At 45.4% G+C, this 21,202-nt stretch overlaps 1 protein-coding gene across 1 annotated transcript in view; it reads left to right on the forward strand.

Annotated features, from left to right (window-relative positions):
- LOC143959307 (insulin-like growth factor 1 receptor) overlaps positions 1 to 21,202 on the forward strand; it is a 294,645-nt gene that overhangs the window by 199,372 nt on the left and 74,071 nt on the right. The window contains exons 7-10 of the mRNA XM_077467997.1: positions 1,169 to 1,295; positions 4,634 to 4,872; positions 5,536 to 5,703; positions 10,818 to 11,025. Coding sequence (XP_077324123.1) covers positions 1,169 to 1,295; positions 4,634 to 4,872; positions 5,536 to 5,703; positions 10,818 to 11,025 — 742 coding nt within the window. The remainder of the gene's footprint in view (positions 1 to 1,168; positions 1,296 to 4,633; positions 4,873 to 5,535; positions 5,704 to 10,817; positions 11,026 to 21,202) is intronic.

Below are 21,202 nucleotides of genomic sequence, written 5' to 3' on the forward strand. Positions count from 1 at the left end.
TTGGGGGCTGCTGTGTGCAAAACTACACAGGGCAAGTAAGTATTACGCTTGTTATTTTAAAGAAAAACTTAAAGCCTTTAATCCTTTAATATCACTTTAAATGAAAAAACACATAAGAAATATAACTTAATAATATACAAATAATAAAAAATAAAACCACCCCCATATCCTCCCCCTACACATACATACAAACGCACACGTAGGTCCTGCATGCATTAGTACTCCTAGAGATTGCACCACTCATGTGAGGTATCGCCATGAACATCAGAGTGAAAGCAATATGCCGACATTCACAATTACCTCTACACTTATAACCTGAGACATTTAAAGTGTCACCTAATGAAAATTTTTAGGTAGTGTTCTGGAAATGTTATAGATGGGCAACTCCTATCCTCATATTGATTAGTGGTTCCAATTAATAACTACTGCAGTAGGGAACAGACACAGCACTCGGCATCTTTCCACATAACTGTTCTGTTTATTTAAAGCAATTGATGTTTTTTTATAGACCTGTTTATGCATCTATCACATTAATATTACAATTGTAATTTTATAGTAACAAGGGGCGTAACATAGGCAGGCTAATTTCTAATCGGGGCTTGAAAAATGCAAACTTAATGAAAATATTATTATTGCCTTGTGCAATAAAATAGGTAAAGCATACAAAATAGAATACAATTATATACAGAATTGACAATTTCCTTAACAGTATTCTAGTTTGGATGCCATTTGATGTGCAGAATTTTGAGTCTTGACATGTTTGGTATCAAATTACTCGACGAAACATCCTCTTTTATATTTTATCAAAGATTGTATATTGCTTGCGTGCGCTAAAATTCATTTTAGTGTATTTTTTTTTTTTTTTTTAATTTGCATTCCATAAATGGCTGCACAAATATCACGTAATGTAAAAAAAAAAAAAAAATTGCTACAGCCACTATTTTATTCTCCGGGACCTCTGCTTTCAGAAAATTATTATAATATTTTTTTTCCTAGCTAAATAAATATGGATTTTAACGTGTTCAAAAAATAAAAAATTGCCCCCCGGACAGCAAGTGGCTAAACTTTAGCGGGAGATTAGTCATTAAAAAAAATATCCATTTCCTATTTTGTAATCAAAATCATTTTATACTTTTCATTCATGATTCAACTCTTATTTTCCTCTCAGGTGAAAGTCACACACTGAACTTCATATTCAACAGCACACAGAAAAACCGGATCATGTTGACCTGGGAGCGATACCGACCGCCTGATTACAGAGACCTCATCAGCTTCACTGTCTACTATAAGGAGGCGTACGTTCTAGTTAATTTTTTTGTTTTTTTATTTTTTTGTTTTTCTTCTACATTCTTATATATAAAATGTTGATGATGAGCGATATATATGCCTAATGGGTCCTACATGGAAAATAGTTACTGATCAGCCAGCTTGTAGGAGTTTTTTAAGGCTGCACACACTTACAGGTCAGATCATTGTACTCTTGCTAAGGTTGCTAACATGGTGGCTGACGGACAAAGCGGAAGTGAACCTCCAAATTCAAACGGACTTCTTTTTACTAGTTACCTGGCAGGCATGCTTTTCCAATGGCTTCCCTACTTGGTATGCTATGACAGGACAATGTGGGAGCGAAGGTACATGCGCCCCCGGGGCGCAGTTGGCTGTATGTAGAGGAAGGGATGCTCTGGGAGTTCCCGCTGCTCCCTTCTGCCTGCCTCACTGACAGGAGTGACTTCAGCTTCACTCGTGTCAGCGGGGCATTTTTTCATCCGGAGTGCGATGGTAATGGTCATGCCACCTCCGGCACTAGCCCTGTGCTTCCTGCTGTCCCTTGTAAACACAGAAGCCGGCTTACTGTGACACCACTGACGGGGGCATTTTTTTTTGTTTTGTTTTTCAATGAGCTCACCAACACTGACCTTTTTTCCTTCCAGCGGCATCACCAGCCCAGGGACATTTTTTCATTTCAGTGACACCACCAGCCCAGGGACATTTTTTCATTTCAGTGACACCACCAGCCCAGGGACATTTTTTCCTTCCAGTGGCACCACCAGCCCAGGGACATTTTTTCATTCCAGGATCACCACCAGCCCAGGGACATTTTTTCCTTCCAGCGGCACCACCAGCCCAGGGACATTTTTTTTCATTTCAGTGACACCACCAGCTAAGGGACATTTTTTCATTTCATTCCAGGGACACCACCAGCCCAGGGACATTTTTTTATTCCTGCGACAACACCAGCTCAGGGACATTTTTTCATTCCTGTGACAACACCAGCTCAGGGACATTTTTTTATTCCTAGGACACCACCAGCCTAGGGAAATGTTTTTAATTCCAGGGACACCACCAGCCCAGGGACATTTTTTAATTTCAGTGACACCACCAGTCCAGGAAGGTTTTGTCATTCTTGTGACACCACCAGCCCAGGGATATTTTTCATTCTAGGGACACCATCAGCCCGGGGACATTTTTTTAATTTCAGTGACACCACCAGCCCATTGACATTTTTTTTCATTCCGGGGACACCACCAGCCTAGGGACATTTTTTCATTTCAGTGACACCACCAGTCCAGGAAGGTTTTGTCATTCTTGTGACACCACCAGCCCAGGGATATTTTTCATTCTAGGGACACCATCAGCCCGGGGACATTTTTTTAATTTCAGTGACACCACCAGCCCATTGACATTTTTTTTCATTCCGGGGACACCACCAGCCTAGGGACATTTTTTCATTTCAGTGACACCACCAGTCCAGGAAGGTTTTGTCATTCTTGTGACACCACCAGCCCAGGGATATTTTTCATTCTAGGGACACCATCAGCCCGGGGACATTTTTTTAATTTCAGTGACACCACCAGCCCATTGACATTTTTTTTCATTCCGGGGACACCACCAGCCTAGGGACATTTTTTTTATTGCTGGGACACCAGCTAAGGGAAGTGTTTTTAATTCCAGGGACACCACCAGCTCAGGGACATTTTTTCATTCTTGTGACACCACCAGTCCAGGGACATTTTTTTTTTCATTCCAGGGACATTTTGTCATTTTAGTAACACCACCAGCCCAGGGACATTTTGTTCATTCCTGTGACACCACCAGCCCAGGGACATTTTTTCATTCTTGTGACACCACCAGTCCAGGGACATTTTTTTTTTCATTCCAGGGACATTTTGTCATTTTAGTAACACCACCAGCCCAGGGACATTTTGTTCATTCCTGTGACACCACCAGCCCAGGGGAATTTTTTCATTCCTGTGACACCACCAGCCCAGGGGAATTTTTTCATTCCTGTGACACCACCAGCCCAGGTGCATTTTTTTCATTCCTGTGACACCACCAGCCCAGGTGCATTTTTTTCATTCCTGTGACACCACCAGCCCAGGGACATTTTTTCGTTCCTGTGACACCACCAGCCCAGGGGCATTTTTTCGTTCCTGTGACACCACCAGCCCAGGGACATTTTTTCATTCCTGTGGCACCACCAGCCCAGGGACATTTTTTCATTCCTGTGGCACCACCAGCCCAGGGGCATTTTTTCATTCCTGTGACACCACCAGCCCAGGGGCATTTTTTCATTCCTGTGACACCACCAGCCCAGGGGCATTTTTTCATTCCTGTGACACCACCAGCCCAGGGACATTTTTTCATTCCTGTGACACCACCAGCCCAGGGGCATTTTTTCATTCCTGTGACACCACCAGCCCAGGGGCATTTTTTCATTCCTGTGACACCACCAGCCCAGGGACATTTTTTTTCATTCCTGTGGCACCACCAACCCAGAGACCTTTTTTTCATTCCCGTGACCCCCACTAGCCCAGTGACATTTTTTCATTCCTGTGACACCACCAGCCCAGGAATATATTTTTTATTTATTCCAGGGACATTTTTTCATTCCAATTACATCACCAGCCCAGGGACATTTTTTTTTTCACTTGTGACACCACCAACCTAGGGACATTTTTTCCTTTGTCCCTGAGTCCATCGATTTTAGGCTTTTCACTGGAACCATTTCATGCATTTCATCTTGGTGCTCGCCACTATTAGCTCTGTGCCCAACGGACGGGTGTCCAATAGGCGGATGAGGGCTGCACTTTCCCATCTTCACCCTGGGCACTGATTGACCAAGGCACTGTGTGTGGTATGTAACCCAGAGTGAGTGTGCAGGTTGGACTTTATTGACCTCATGCTTGTTCCACATTAGTAAAAGCTTGTTCACACTAGAGGCGCTCTCTGAAGATCGATCTGCGCTCAGGTCGCTTTTTGGAGCACATTTGACAGGCGGGGGGAGGTGTTTCGCCACCTCCCTACCTGTTTTAACCCCTTGATTTTCACTCTTCCGCCCTGCAGCTGTATGGATTGCGCACGGTTGCAGAGTGGCCTCATTCAGTTGCATATAGCGACAGAGAGTAGTATTCTTGCTGCAAAGTATGGCCGCCGCGGCATGTGTGTACCACTGGCCGCTGCTTCTGCAGCTAAAGGGTAGTAGTGGTATGAGGAGGCGATAAAAGCACAGGTCAACCATGCTGCGTGAATTGTCTGCACTAAATAAATATCGCTAATAAATAATGCCAGCTCGCCTAACCTGTTAGAAAAAAATTTCATATTACATGTTTTCTGTTTTCTTTGTCCTGTTTAGTCCCGTTCCTGATGTGACCGAATACGATGGTCAGGACGCATGTGGGTCAAACAGCTGGAACATGCTGGATGTAGACCTGCCGCAGAGCAAGGAGAAGAACCCCGGGGTCCTCCTGCAGGGCCTGAAGCCCTGGACTTCCTATGCAATCTTTGTGAAAGCTCTCACACTGACCATGGCCGAGAATCATCACATCCATGGAGCAAAGAGCAAGATTGTCTACATCCGCACCGAGCCTGCAGGTATTTACATTTCTTCATCGCATTTCATGGCCTGCTAATACGCAGGGGTGTGTTTTTCACTTCCAGGCATGTTGTAGAGAAAGAGAAAAGCTACACCGAATTCCTCAGAAGGAGTAAAAGGAATATTTTCCTTCACCGTACCTAGGAAAAATATATATATATATATTTTTTATATATATATATATTTTTTAAAAATTAAATATATATAGATAGATAGATAGATAATTATCTATCTATAGATATATAGATCTATCTATCTATCTATATATATATATATATATATATATATATATATATATATATATATATATATATATATATATATATATATATATATATATATATATATATACACACATACACACACACACACACACACACATATATATATATATATATATATATATATATATATACATATATATATATACACACATACACACACATTATATATATATATATATATACATATACACACATACATGCGCACACACTAAAATAAAAATAAATATATAAACATAAACAAAAATATACATACACACACACCCCTTTTAATAGTACCCATTTATTAGTCCTTGGAGTAGTGTATGTGTACATGTATGTAGTGTTGGGTCCGTGCACATGTAATTGAATTGTCTGCAAACATCTTATTTTGTTTTTTAGTTCCCTCCATCCCCCTGGACGTCATCTCGGCCTCCAACTCCTCGTCTCAGCTGATTGTGAAGTGGAAGCCTCCGTCTCTGCCAAATGGCAATCTCTCCTATTACATTGTGCGCTGGCAGCAACAGCCTCAGGACAGTTATCTTTACCAGCACAACTACTGCTCCAAAGGTGCCGTTCCTATTACTATGGCGGGGGGGGGGGGGGGGGGTAGTGGGAGTTGGATACACAGATACTGTTTATACATTTTGCACATAGCATAAAGGCCTGCTAGGGATGTGTGTAAAGGAAATAATACTGAGCTAACTCAAATAGAAGAAACGTGAAAAGCTGCTACATACACAATATGACAAAGATAATAAATAGTGAATGATAAATAATGTAGAATAAACATATGTATCTATATGCACATGAATGATACGTGAATCAATCATACAAAAAAATAACAAGCAAAATGGAAATGTGAAAAAAGCCCAATGGGTGTGAGTTCACCACCAAATAGTGGCTAATCGGGGATGGAATAGACTGGCGCAGTCCAGCATAGAGGGTATCGGAGATGGTACATCTTCAACTGAAAAGGGGAAGTATATCTACTCTGACCAGAACAGGTGGATTCGAATGTTAGCGATGGGTGCCGGGATCGGCAAGTCGGCAGGACTCCAGGGAAGCCAGGACCACTAGACATGACTCCAAGGGGTATAAAGGTGGCCACCAAACCGGACCTCAGATGTACCAAACACCAGGGCTAGAATTCAAACGTGGAAGGCCAGACTGGACCACAAAGGAACTCGCGTCCAAAGGTTATGAAAAGAAAAAAATACCTCCATATAGTTTAGGTCAAAAAGTTAGGTTTTTTTTATTTCTAAAAACCGGCATACATCAATAAGATAAAAATTGTGATCACAGAATAAAAAGAGAAAAGGGTTGGGAAGCAGAGAGCCAAGGACTGGAAATCTGTTTCTGCTAAGTGGAGCTCCAGGTAGATCTAAATGCGTCGTGCATCCATCAATATAAATCTGCAGTGCTGATAGCAATGTCTTTAGGCAGCTTACAGGAGGGCATTAAGGGCTCTTTCAGACTTGTGGTGCCTTCTAAAGGGCACTCGGATCACTTTTCTGAGGGCATTTGGCAGACAGTGAGGAGGTGTTGTATTGCCTCCTCACCGCCTGATTTAACCTGTTAAAGTGATTGTAAATGCTCTTCTTTTTTATTTTTTTATTTAAATGTGTGTTCACCTACCTGTATATGGTTTTGCACAAAGCAGCCCTTCTCCTCCTCTTCTCAGGTTCCCTTCTGGCACTCCTGGCTCCACCCCAAACCCTCCCCCTGTCCCTCCAAGGCACTTGCTCTGAGAGCACTTGTGTGTGTATGCTCCCGAGCCCCGCTCTGTGGCTCCCACTGCTGTGTCTGAACCAATGCCTCATGGGACTTTTCGGCGGCTCTACCTAAGGGGTAGAGGGGGTGTCTGCGCTGATAATCAGCACATTTATTATTAGCACAGCCCCCCTGACAGATGCCCATGAGCTGCCAGTCTGTGCCCCATCAGTAACGCCTGTCTGTGCCCCATCAGTAACGCCTGTCTGTGCCCCATCAGTAACGCCTGTCTGTGCCCCATCAGTAACGCCTGTCTGTGCCCCATCAGTAACGCCTGTCTGTGCCCCATCAGTAACGCCTGTCTGTGCCCCATCAGTAACGCCTGTCTGTGCCCCATCAGTAACGCCTGTCTGTGCCCCATCAGTAACGCCTGTCTGTGCCCCATCAGTAACGCCTGTCTGTGCCCCATCAGTAACGCCTGTCTGTGCCCCATCAGTAACGCCTGTCTGTGCCCCATCAGTAACGCCTGTCTGTGCCCCATCAGTAACGCCTGTCTGTGCCCCATCAGTAACGCCTGTCTGTGCCCCATCAGTAACGCCTGTCTGTGCCCCATCAGTAACGCCTGTCTGTGCCCCATCAGTAACGCCTGTCTGTGCCCCATCAGTAACGCCTGTCTGTGCCCCATCAGTAACGCCTGTCTGTGCCCCATCAGTAACGCCTGTCTGTGCCCCATCAGTAACGCCTGTCTGTGCCCCATCAGTAACGCCTGTCTGTGCCCCATCAGTAACGCCTGTCTGTGCCCCATCAGTAACGCCTGTCTGTGTCCCATCAGTAACGCCTGTCAGTGTCCCATCAGTAACGCCTGTCAGTGTCCCATCAGTAACGCCTGTCAGTGTCCCATCAGTAACGCCTGTCAGTGTCCCATCAGTAACGCCTGTCAGTGTCCCATCAGTAACGCCTGTCAGTGTCCCATCAGTAACGCCTGTCAGTGTCCCATCAGTAACGCCTGTCAGTGTCCCATCAGTAACGCCTGTCAGTGTCCCATCAGTAACGCCTGCCAGTGTCCCATCAGTAACGCCTGCCAGTGCCCCATCAATTCTTCATATCAGTGCCCATCAGTGAAGGAGAAAGCTAAATTTTATAACAGAAACAAAGAAAAACTTTTATTTTTTTTCCAAAAATGTCGGTCTTTTTTAAGTTTGTTTAGCAAAAAATAAAAAAATGCACAGGTGATCAAATACCACCAAAAGAAAGTTCTATTGGTAGGAAGAAAATGATAAAAATTTTGCTTGAGTACAGGGTTGCATGACTGCGCAATTGTCCTTCAAAGTGCGACAGTGCTGAAAACTGTCCTGGGCAGGAAGGAGAGGAAAGTGCCTGGTATTGAAGTGGTTAAAAGTATAGACCAGTGATGGTGAACCTTGGCACCCCAGATGTTTTGGAACTACATTTCCCATGATGCTCCACTACACTGCAAAGTGCAGGAGCATCATGGGAAATGTAGTTCCAAAACATCTGGGGTGCCAAGGTTCGCCATCACTGGTATAGACCCTTCTTTTTAAAGGAATTGTATCGCTAAACCTGCAAAATGGGCCAACCTAAAGAGAATCTAGCAGGACCAGTTTAAAATGTACGCATGTAGAGCTTCATTCACAAAGCGGACATATCAGGATACATACTTATTTAAAAAAAAAAATGACAGTTATTTTAAGTTTGAATCCAATATAATTTGAGCATTACAGTCACTTGGCTGATAATAGAGGTGCCTTAGGCTGGTGTTTAAAGCTTTAAGAATTCGGTCTGTAGTGCTAGACCGCATGCGATGAGATTGCAGTTGTTAAATTCCACTTTACTTTAAAAACAACCTTATAGTGGAATTCCGCGCATACTTCCCGATACTTCATTCTGACGTTCAGATAACGCGGGATTAGAATGTCACATTGGCTTGTGTTGATAGCCTTTTGTATTGATTTGTTTTTAGAGATTGGCAATGGTATGTGCAAAACTTGGCTGTTGTTATCTACTATTATCTTATTTATATTATGTTTTATCCTGGACATTTTTCGTTAAGTCTCTCATTATATCGCAGCCTTTGTTTCACTTGTGTACCCCTTGGCAATTAATTACCATAAACAGTAAACCCCCCCCGCCCCCAAAATCAGTCGTTATGATACTGACGCTAAGTTAATAGTGCGCTTAATTTAAATTATAAACTTCCCTTTAAACTCCAGTGTGTCTGTGACAAACCGCGATCTTAAAAAAATATATACAAAAAGTCCACATGCACAATAATATAAAAAAACTCTTGATTGCTGAAGTAACGTCAATAAACTCAATCCTTGGCTCTACGTTAGTCTCTACAAAGAATACGTGCCGACCAGTAATCACCACCTCCTCCGTGTGCAATGCCTGCTCACCCCAATTAAAGGGAACCCCCTTGGGTCTATTGGCACTTTTGCCACAAACGGGTCCGATCGATCGTGCGCTAGTTTTCAGCTAATGGCTCCAGGAATACCAGGACTTTTCCATAGACCATTTCTTTTTCCATATTACAATTTCTCAAAGCAAATAACACAATTGCTTAAAAAGTACTTGCTTTTAATAAATAACATTGTATACGCTCACATTTTAGGCAAAAATAGAACCACATTGAACGATCAGTTTAGTATTGGGACAGCTCTCTTCCTCACTACACATCCAGGGTAACGAGACACCCACCAAAGTGTCGTCACCAGCTCCTCCCAACGCGTTGCGTCACAGGCCACGTGACTGGAGAAAGTTTAATATAGCGTTTATAATTGCAATTTAGCACACTATTAATTTTTGCTATTTTATTTTATATGAGGGTCCAAAACACATTTGAAATGGTTGCAGCTGTTTTTCATTAAAATAATTAGTCACATTATTTTAGTTTTAGTTTTTTTGTTACTCGTATCAGCGCTTTATAAAAATATATGTAATATATTTAACAACATGATACTGACACTGCCTAAAACATGTCCACAAGCTGTATACATAGAATGTGTAATTAAAATCATCACAGCACCAGGACTCACCCCAAACCTTATACTGTACTTTTTCTAATTCACAAAATTACAGTTTACCAGCATTTGGGTGTGGTTTAGGAACTCCTGTGGCTTTGATTTAAAGGGTCAAAAGCATACAGCTTGTCAGCGTTGGGTGAGGTATTGGGTGAATCCTGGTGCTCCTGTGGCCCCCGATTTTAAGTATAGTTGTCACTTAACAGCACAATTACATTCCCCGCATCTGATATTCACTGTCATCCTGTGCCTTAATCCTCACTCCTTCTCTTTTCTCTTTCGCCTCTCCCCCTCTGTTCGCCTCTCCCCCTCTGTTCGCCTCCCCCCTCTATTCGCCTCCCCCCTCTATTCGCCTCCCCCCTCTATTCGCCTCCCCCCTCTATTCGCCTCACCCCCCCTTCGCCTCACCCCCCCCCTTCGCCTCACCCCCCCCCCCTTCGCCTCACCCCCCCCCCTTCGCCTCACCCCCCCCCCCTTCGCCTCACCCCCCCCCCCCCTTCGCCTCACCCCCCTCTTCGCCTCACCCCCCCTCTTCGCCTCACCCCCCCCCCCCCCCTTCGCTTTCCCCCCACTCTTCGCCTCACCCCCTTCGCCTCACCCCCCCCCTCTTCGCCTCCCCCCCCTCTTCGCCTCCCCCCTTCTTCGACTCCCTTTTCCTTTTCTCTCCGTTCTTTACCTTCCTTTTCTCTCCGTTCTTTACCTTCCTTTTCTCTCCGTTCTTTACCTTCCTTTTCTCTCCGTTCTTTTCCCTTCTCCGCTCTTTTCCCTTCCCCTTCTCCCTCCTCCTCTCTTCTCTTTTCATTGACTCTTCTCCTTCCCTTCACTCATTCTTTTTGTTGTATGAATTATATGTATCAGGATATAGTTTGTATGACCAGGTTGTGAGTGTTTCTGGTGTTTATCTGCGGGATTGTATGTGTCTTTTTGCAGATAAAGTTCCTAGTCGAAAATATGCCAACGAGACGATTGACGCAGAGGGTGAGAAGGAGCCCACCAAGACTGATGCTGGAGGGGGGCGCGAGAAGGGAATGTGCTGTGCCTGCCCCAAAACTGAAGCGGAGAAGAAGAAAGAGAAAGATGAGGCTGAGTACAGGAAGATGTTTGAGAATTTCCTACATAACTCCATCTTTGTACCCAGGTAACGCGGCATAGCCCAGCATACAGTATGTTACATGTGCCTTCAGGGCGAGAACGACATTGTCCTCATTGCTGAGAGTGAATGTAGGCATGGCCTGTTTACCTGTTCAAGCTCTGCAACCTCTAGCAGACTCTTCCACCACTTCCTCAAACTCAACCTTCACACACATAGGATGGACTTGTGTCTTTTTCCGACCTCACCTACTATGTAACCTATTCAAAACCAAGCTCATCATTTTCCCTCCCCCACGTGCCCCTTCCCCCTGATCCCTCTGTCAAGATGGATGGCACAACTATCTGCCCATCCCGGCATGCCAAGGATCTAGGTCTAGTCCTGGACTTTGAACGCTCTTTTTCGGCCCTACATCCAATCGCTGTCCAAATCTTGCCGCCTCAACCTCTACAACATCTCCAAAATACATTCCTTCTTAACCAATGACACCACAACGTTCCTAATTCACTCCCTGGTTATCTCCCGCCTCAACTCGCTCCTCATTGGCTTACCTTTAAATGGTCTATCCCCCCTTCAGTCCGTTATGAATGCTGCCAGGCTCATCCACCTTATAAACCGCTCAGCGTCTGCTACCCCTCTCTGCCAATCCTATTGGCTCCCGCTCACCCAACGAGTTAAATTCCTAATACTAACAACAACTTACAAAGCCATCCACAAATCCCAGCTACATCACTAACCTAGTCTCAAAATATCAACCAAAACGTTCTCCCAAGACCTCCTGCTCTCTAGCTCCCTTGTCACCTCCTGCCACTCTCGCCTTTTCCCGAGCCTCTGCTATGGCTCTGACCACCTCCTGTACCATGTCGCCAGTCTCTGACCACCTCCTGTACCATGTCGCCAGTCTCTGACCACCTCCTGTACCATGTCGCCAGTCTCTGGCCACCTCCTGTACCATGTCGCCAGTCTCTGGCCACCTCCTGTACCATGTCGCCAGTCTCTGGCCACCTCCTGTACCATGTCGCCAGTCTCTGGCCACCTCCTGTACCATGTCGCCAGTCTCTGGCCACCTCCTGTACCATGTCGCCAGTCTCTGGCCACCTCCTGTACCATGTCGCCAGTCTCTGGCCACCTCCTGTACCATGTCGCCACTCTCTGGCCACCTCCTGTACCATGTCGCCACTCTCTGACCACCTCCTGTATAAAAATATTTTTTAAAAACTGTCATTTTCGGCACCAAAAAACTCATTCGGTGCATCCCTAGTAAATAGAGTCCACCTGTGTGTAATTTAATCTCAGTATTAATACAGCTGTTCCGTGAAGCCCTCAGAGGTTTATTAGAGAACCTTAATGAACAAACCGCATCATGAAGGCCAAGGAACACACCAGACAGGTCAGGGATAAAGTTGTGGAGAAATTTAGAGCAGGGTTAGGTTATAAAAAAAATATTCCAAGCTTTGAACATCTCACGGAGCTCTGTTCAATCCATCATCTGAAAATGGAAAGAGTATGGCACAACTGCAAACCTACCAAGACATGGCCGTCCACCTAAACTGACAGGCCAGGCAAGGAGAGCATTCATCAGAGAAACAGCCAAGAGGCCCATGGGAACTCTGGAGGAGCTGCAGAGATCCACAGCTCAGGGGGGAGAATCTGTCCACAGGACAACTATTAGTCGTGCTCTCCACAAATTCGGCCCTTTATGGAAGAGTGGCAAGAAGAAAGACATTGCTGGAAGAAAGCCATTAGAAGTCCCGATTGCAGTTTGTGAGAAGCCATGTGGGGGACACAGTAAACTTGTGTAGGATGAAGAGACCAAAATGTAACTTTTTGGCCTAAAAGCAAAATACTATGTGTGGTGGAAAACTAACACTGCACATCACCCTGAACACACCATCCCCACCGTGAAACAGGGTGGTGGCAGCATCATGTGGTGGGGATGCTTTTCTTCAGTAGGGACAGGGAAGCTGGTCAGAGTTGATGGGAAGATGGATGGAGCCAAATCCAGGGCAATCTTAGAAGAAAACCTGTTAGTCTGCAAAAGACTTGAGACTGAGACGGAGGTTCACCTTCCAGCAGGACAACGACCCTAAACATACAGCCAGAGCTACAATGGAATGGTTTTGATCAAAGCATATTCATGTGTTAGAATGGCCCAGTCACAGTCCAGACATAAATCCAATTGAGAATCTGTGGCAAGACTTGAAAATTGCTGTTCACAGACGCTCTCCATCCAATCTGACAGAGCTTGAGATATTTTGCAAAGGAGAATGGGCAAAAATGTCACTCTCTAGATGTACAAAGCTGGTAGAGACTTCCCCTAACAGACTTCCAGCTGTAGTTGTAGCAAAAGGCGGTTCTACAAAGTATTGACTGCGGGGGGCGCCATATAAATGCCCCCCACACTTTTCACATATTTATTTGTAAAAAAAAATTGTAAAACCATTTATCATTTTCCTTCCACTTCACAATTATGTACCACTTTGTGTTGGTCGATCACATAAAATCCCAATAAAATACATTTGTTTTTGGTTGTAACATGACAAAATGTGGAAAATGTCAAGGGGTATGAATACTTTTTCAAGGCACTGTACACTCACCAGCCACTTTATTAGGTACACCTGTTCAATTGCTTTGCAACACACATTGTAATCAGCTAATCACATGGCAGCAATGCAATGTATTTAGGCATCTAGACGTTGTGAAGATGACTTGCTCAAGTTCAAACTGAGCATCAGAATGGGGGGGAACAAAGGGGATTTAAGTGACTTTGAACGTGGCATGGTTGTTGGTGCCAGACGGGCTGGTCTGAGTATTTCAAAAATGACTTATCTACTGGGATTTTCACACACAACCATATCTCGGGTTTACAGAGAATGGTCCGAAAAAGAGAAAAACACCAGTGAGTGGCAGTTGTGTGGAGGAAAATTCCTAGTTGATGTCAGAGGAGAATGGGCAGACTGGTTGGAGGTGATAGAAAGGCAACAGTAACTGAAATAACCACTTGTTGCATCCAAGGTATGCAGAATACCATCTCTGAACGCACAACACATCGAACCATGAAGCAGATGGGCTACAGCAGCAGAAGACCACACCAGGTGCCACATCTGTTATCTAAGAACAGGAAACTGAGGATAGAATTCGCACAGGCTCACCAAAATTAGACGATAGAAGATTGGAAAAACGTTGCCTGGTCTGATGAGTCTCGATTTCAACTGCAACATTCAGATGGTCGGGTCAGAATGTGGGGTTAACAAAATGAAAGCATGGATCCATCCTGCCTTGTATCACCGGTTCAGTGGAGGTGTAATGGTGTGGGGGGGGGGGGGATATTTTCTTGGCACACTTTGGGCTCCTTAGTGCCAATTGAGCATTGTTTAAACCCCACGACCTACCTGAGTATTGTTGCTGACCATGTCCATCCCTTTATGACTACAGTGTCCCCATCTTCTGATGGCTCCTTCCAGCAGGATAATGCACCATGTCACAAACCTCCAATCATCACCACTGGACAAAGAGGTCACTGTACTCCAATGGCCTCCACACTCACCAGATCTCAATCCAATAGATCACATTTGGGATGTGGTGGAACCTGGGTATTGTTGCTGACCATGTCCATCCCTTTATGAATACAGTGTCCCCCATCTTCTGATGGCTCCTTCCAGCAGGATAATGCACCATGTCACAAAGCTCCAATCATCTCAACACTGGATAAAGAGGTCACTGTACTCCTATGGTCTCCACACTCACCAGATCTTATCCAATAGAGCACATTTGGGATGTGGTGGAACCTGGGTATTGTTGATGACCATGTCCATCCCTTTATGACTACAGTGTCCCCCATCTTCTGATGGCTCCTTCCAGCAGGATAATGCACCATGTCACAAACCTCCAATCATCTCACCACTGGACAAAGAGGTCACTGTACTCCAATGGCCTCCACACTCACCAGATCTCAATCCAATAGATCACATTTGGGATGTGGTGGAACCTGGGTATTGTTGCTGACCATGTCCATCCCTTTATGACTACAGTGTCCCCCATCTTCTGATGGCTCCTTCCAGCAGGATAATGCACCATGTCACAAACCTCCAATCATCTCACCACTGGACAAAGAGGTCACTGTACTCCAATGGCCTCCACACTCACCAGATCTCAATCCAATAGATCACATTTGGGATGTGGTGGAACCTGGGTATTGTTGCTGACCATGTCCATCCCTTTATGACTACAGTGTCCCCCATCTTCTGATGGCTCCTTCCAGCAGGATAATGCACCATGTCACAAAGCTCCAATCATCTCAACACTGGATAAAGAGGTCACTGTACTCCAATGGTCTCCCCACTCACCAGATCTTATCCAATAGAGCACATTTGGGATGTGGTGGAACCTGGGTATTGTTGATGACCATGTCCATCCCTTTATGACTACAGTGTCATTCCAGCTCCTTCCAGCAGGAAATGCACCATGTCACAAACCTCCAATCATCTCACTACCGTACAATGAGGTCACTGTACTACAATGGTCTCCACACTCACCAGATCTCATCCAATAGAGATCCTTTGGGACGTGGTGGAAAAGAAGATTGGCATCATGGATGTGCGGCCGACAAATCTGCAGCAACTGCGTGATGCTATCCTGTCACTATGGAGCAAAATCTCTGAGGAATGTTTCCAACCCCCTGTTGAATCTATGCCATGAAGAATGAAGACAATTGGTGGTCCATCCCGATACTAGCAAGGTGGACCCCATAAAGTGGCCGGCGATTGAATATCTGGTTAGCATTTAACTTTAACCAACGTCTATACTAAAAATGGTTAAAAATTCAGCTTCTCCGCCTATTTATGTAAAGGTCGGCCAGACTAAGTAGACAAGAAAAAAAAAGAAAAAGCAAGATGTAGCTGCAGGAGGAATGTGAAGCAGGATTTTGTTTTAATCCTACCTGACAAGTACAGGCAGCCCAAGGAGAGGAAAAGTCTATCCAAGGGGGGGTGGTCGGATCACAATGGAAAGTCCTAATTTCTTGTGTTCTGTGTGACATCATGTTTACCTGCTGTTTTCTGTGTTAACCCCTTCCATTGAAAAGATGGCAGGAAATCGCAAAAGACTGCTGTCAGTACTTCATTACAGAGATGTTGGTGCAGTTGGCTTCTTTAGTGACTGGTCACGGGGGCAAAAGGGGTGCAGTCTGTGTTGCATAAGTTTCTGCCAGTCAATGCCTTTTTTTTTTTTTTGTAGTTCTTCGCTGCACTGTGTGCCCTTCGGAAGTTGAGTCCAGTCTTGTCGTAGCAAAGAAACACAGCTGTGTAACTTAGAAAGAACATTGTGCCCTAGTCTCTGTCCTAAAGTGGGGCAGCACAATGGCTAAGTGGTTGGCACTTCCACCTGGCAGCACTGGGGGTCGTCGTGTTCAAATCCCAACTACAGCACTACTAGCCTGGCATTGGCTTGTTCTTCCTGTGCCTGCATGCGTTTTCTCCGTGAACGCCGGTTTCCTCCCACACACCAAAGGCATGCTGGGATGTGAATTGGCTTCTTTCTAAATTGGCCCTCGTATGTTTATGTGTGAATGTGAGTTAGGGACCTTCAATTGTAAGCAAGAACTGATGTGAATGTACTATATATATATATATATATATAATACTCACAAGATGCTCGGCCTCCGTTATTTCTAGGATTTATGTCCAGCTCTGTCTGCCGTCCTCTGGTTCCTGTCGCATTTTCCATATCAACGATCTCTTTTACGCATAGCCTTGGGTTAAATGCAAAATACATCTTGCCGGTTTTGATGGCGAGGCTGTGTTTTTCGAAAAATATATAGTGCTGCGTAAATTGACAAGTCTATATAAGTTCATGTAATTAACCACTTGCCCGACCGTGCTATAGCCACATGACGGCTACTGCGTGGATGTCCAGTTCTGGGAGGGCGTCTACCGACGTCCTCCTAGAACGCCACGCTCCTGTGAATCGTTGTGTCCTTCATTGTGTCAATCACAGTGGTCCTTTACCATGTGATTGGCTGTGCCCAGTTACAGCTGATCACGATGTTATCAGCATTCCTTTTTTCATGCTGTCACTGTGTGAGAAGAGGAGAGGTGCTAACCGGCAAGTGTGAAAAGGGACATCTACAATGATTAGCAGGGCACTGATCATTAGCACTATTCCTCCTACTGACACAATAGTGGAGTACTATTCATCTCACTGATATCAGAGATGGGGAACTAATAGTCCCACTGACACCAGTGATGGACCACTATTCCTCCCACTGACACCAATAACAGGGCACTATTCCTCCCACTGACACCAATAACAGGGCACTATTCCTCCCACTGATATCAGAGATAGGGAACTAATAGTTCCACTGACACCAATTGATGGGGCACTATTCCTCACACTGACACCAATAACAGCCACTATTCCTCCCATTGACACCAATAACAGCCACTATTCCTCCCATTGACACCAATAACAGGGCACTATTCCTCCCACTGATATCAGAGATAGGGAACTAATAGTTCCACTGACACCAATTGATGGGGCACTATTCCTCACACTGACACCAATAACGGCCACTATTCCTCCCATTGACACCAATAACAGGGCACTATTCCTCCCACTGACACCAATAACAGGGCACTATTCCTCACACTGACACCAATAACAGCCACTATTCCTCCCATTGACACCAATAACAGCCACTATTCCTCCCATTGACACCAATAACAGCCACTATTCCTCCCATTGACACCAATAACAGGGCACTATTCCTCCCACTGACACCAATAACAGGGCACTATTCCTCCCACTGACACCAATAACAGGGCACTATTCCTCCCACTGACACCAATAACAGGGCACTATTCCTCCCACTGATATCAGAGATAGGGAACTAATAGTTCCACTGACACCAATGATGGGCCACTATTCCTCCCACTGTCATCAATAACAGGGCACTATTCTTCCCACTGACACCAATGGTGGGGCACTATTCTTCCCACTGACACCAATGATGGGGCACTATTCTTCCCACTGACACCAATGATGGGGCACTATTCTTCCCACTGACGCCAATGATGGGGCACTATTCTTCCCACTGACGCCAATGATGGGGCACTATTCCTCCCACTGACACCAATAACGGCACTATTCCTCCCACTGATATCAGAGATAGAACTAATAGTTCCACTGACACCAATGATGGAGCACTATTTCTCCTACTGACACCAATGGTGGGGCACTATTTCTCCTACTGACACCAATGGTGGGGCACTATTTCTCCTACTGACACCAATGGTGGGGCACTATTTCTCCTACTGACACCAATGGTGGGGCACTATTTCTCCTACTGAACCCAATGATGGGGCACTATTCCTTCCACTGACACCAATGATGGGGCACTATTCCTTCCACTGACACCAATGATGGGGCACTATTCTTTCCACTGATAGCAATTCTGTTTTTTTACGCCCACTGACCACCAAGTCTATGGCATTGTGTGCTCCCATAGGCCATAGTCCGGTCCCTGTAGAGTTTGAAGGGGAGTAAACTGGCCCTTTGTTTTGAAAATTTTGAGATTTGGAGACCCCTGGTCTAGTGTAATGTTTGCTGATGTGATGCAATCATTGCATGCCGTGAAATTTCCAATAGATTCAGTCACAAAGAAAAGTTTCTAGCCTGAAAAACGAAGCAGACTCTTTTCCAGGAAGATGAGACTTTACAAGCATCGGTTTCCATCACTGAATGCTTTGAACACGACACCCAACAAGAATTTCGATTTTGCCCTTAAAATATCCCATGTGAATGGCAGCTGAATGCCGAGTGTTTGTGAAACTTCTAAAGAATAGATAAAGTGAATTCATCACTCATCGCGGCTCCTGTTAATGGTGGATCACATTTCTCCGCTACGTTCTGAGAGCAATTCCGCCCTTATTTATCTTCAGCCGTGGCTGGAGGAGTCTGTAGGATACACACTACATGGTGATGAATGTAAGTGTTTGGATGGCTTATGACTTCATCCTGCCCGAGCTTGTCTGGTGGTTCTGGGGAATATTGTTTTTGCAGAGAAGAGGAAGTAATGCAGGTAGACAGGTGATCCTCATTTGCCCTTATTAAGCTGAGGATGGGGCTCCTTGTGTGTGTGTGTTTTTTTTCCTTTTTGCAAACAGACAGAGGGACTGATTTCTGCTGTTTGCACAGCTTTTTGCGTTGTCCATGAAAACAATTGCATCATGTGGGAGAGCTTATAACAACATTTACAGCTGTGTGTGTAAAAGTACCCACATCTAGTTATAGAGCTTAGTTCTTTGTTAGCTGCCATAGGAGGCAACGCAAGGAAAGTTGGTTGTTTTTCTCCTCTGGGACTGCTTGACGCGAGGTCGGCTGTGCGCACAGTGGTGATCCTCTCTCCAGGATGACCCCCTAGCTCTACTGTTGCACCTTACCCCTTTCATAAAAGAAGGCCTACAAAGCAAAAATGATGGGGCCTAATAGTGCCCCATCATTGGCGTCAGTGGGGGGGGGGAATAGCGCTCCATCATTGGCGTCAGTGGGTGGAATAGCGCCCCATCATTGGCGTCAGTGGGGGGAATAGCACCCCATCATTGGCGTCAGTGGGGGGAATAGTGCTCCATTATTGGTATCAGTGGGAGAAATGCTGCAGGGGGGGGGATAGTGCCTCATCATTGGCATCAGTGGGGGGGTGGGGATAGTGCCTCATCATTGGCATCAGTAAGGGGGAATAGTGCCCCATCATTGGCGTCAGTGGGGGAATAGTGCCCCGACATTGGCGTCAGTGGGGAGGGGAATAGTGCCCTGACATTGGCATCAGTGGGGAGGGGAATAGTGCCCTGACATTGGCATCAGTGGGGGGGGGGGGGGGAATAGTGCCCCATCATGGATGAGAGTGGGGGGGAAATAATGCCCCATTGTTGTGTCAGTAGGAGGAATAGTGCCCCATCATTGGCATCAGTGTGCAAAATTGTGCCCCATCATTGGTATTAGGAGGAATAGTGCAGCGATTCCGCAAACGGAATAGTGTCCCAAGGGCCGCATCTGCCCCGTGAGCCAACGTTTGGAGATCACTGGTCCTACTCAACGATTCCAAGGCATGCATCCCACCACAAGAGAAGAACTCATCTCTAACTCCAACCTAAGATTGTGTAGTGGTTAGTGAGAATTGATGAAGTAATGACAATGGAGGATCTTACGACTTCCCTTAAGGCCTGGAATGAAGAATTCAGATGTACATGGTTGTCCTGGATTGAATATAAAACCTCTCCTGAATACGGACTCAATTTGTCCTCTTCCACGCCTTCCACAATTCACCCACATAGCTAGATCCCCAACTAGATCCCTTCACCACAGATCGGGACTTCTCTTTTCTATGTCTTCCTTCCTCTCCTCGCTTCCTCAGTATTCTTCTTCCCCGTTCTTACATCCCCTTCCCTTCTCCTCATTCCCCGTTCCTGCTCCATGCTCTTCACATGGTCCTCTGAACCCAGCTGTGTTCTAGGACCTTTTTGCCACTTCCCTCATAGTAAGCTGGTCTCCCACCCCTTCAACCCACCCCTTCAACCCACCCCTTCAACCCACCCCTTCAACCCACCCCTTCAACCCACCCCTTCAACCCACCCCTTCAACCCACCCCTTCAACCCTTCCCTTCAACCCTTCCCTTCAACCCTTCCCTTCAACCCTTCCCCTTTCCCAACCCATTCCTTCAACCCTTCCCCTTTCCCAACCCATTCCTTCAACCCTTCCCCTTCCCCAACCCATTCCTTCAACCCTTCCCCTTCCCCAACCCATTCCTTCAACCCTTCCCCTTCCCAACCCATTCCTTCAACCCTTCCCCTTCCCCAACCGATTCCTTCTACCCTTCCCCTTCCCCAACCCATTCCTTCAACCCTTCCCCTTCCCAACCCATTCCTTCAACCCTTCCCAACCCATTCCTTCAACCCTTCCCCTTCCCAACCCATCCCTTATATTTAGAAATGTGAACATTTTGGACCACACACCACATGCCTTTACTCCCTGTTTTCTGGAATGCTTCTAATGCTGTGATTGATCATACTGCCTTCAGCGGTCAAATGCTGAGCACCTGACTGTCTAATTTATGTCCAAATGTGTTTACAATCCTATAAATGAATTTTTCTTTTAAGTGAGGACCCACAATATAAATCAATATAAATTATAGAATTGTATCTAAACCAAAGCTTTTCTTTTATTTTTAAT

Source organism: Lithobates pipiens, unplaced genomic scaffold, assembly GCF_037356315.1.
Source record: "Lithobates pipiens isolate NorthernLeopardFrog02 unplaced genomic scaffold, aLitPip1_a1.2 Scaffold_7, whole genome shotgun sequence".
NCBI classification, from domain to species: Eukaryota; Metazoa; Chordata; class Amphibia; order Anura; family Ranidae; genus Lithobates; species Lithobates pipiens.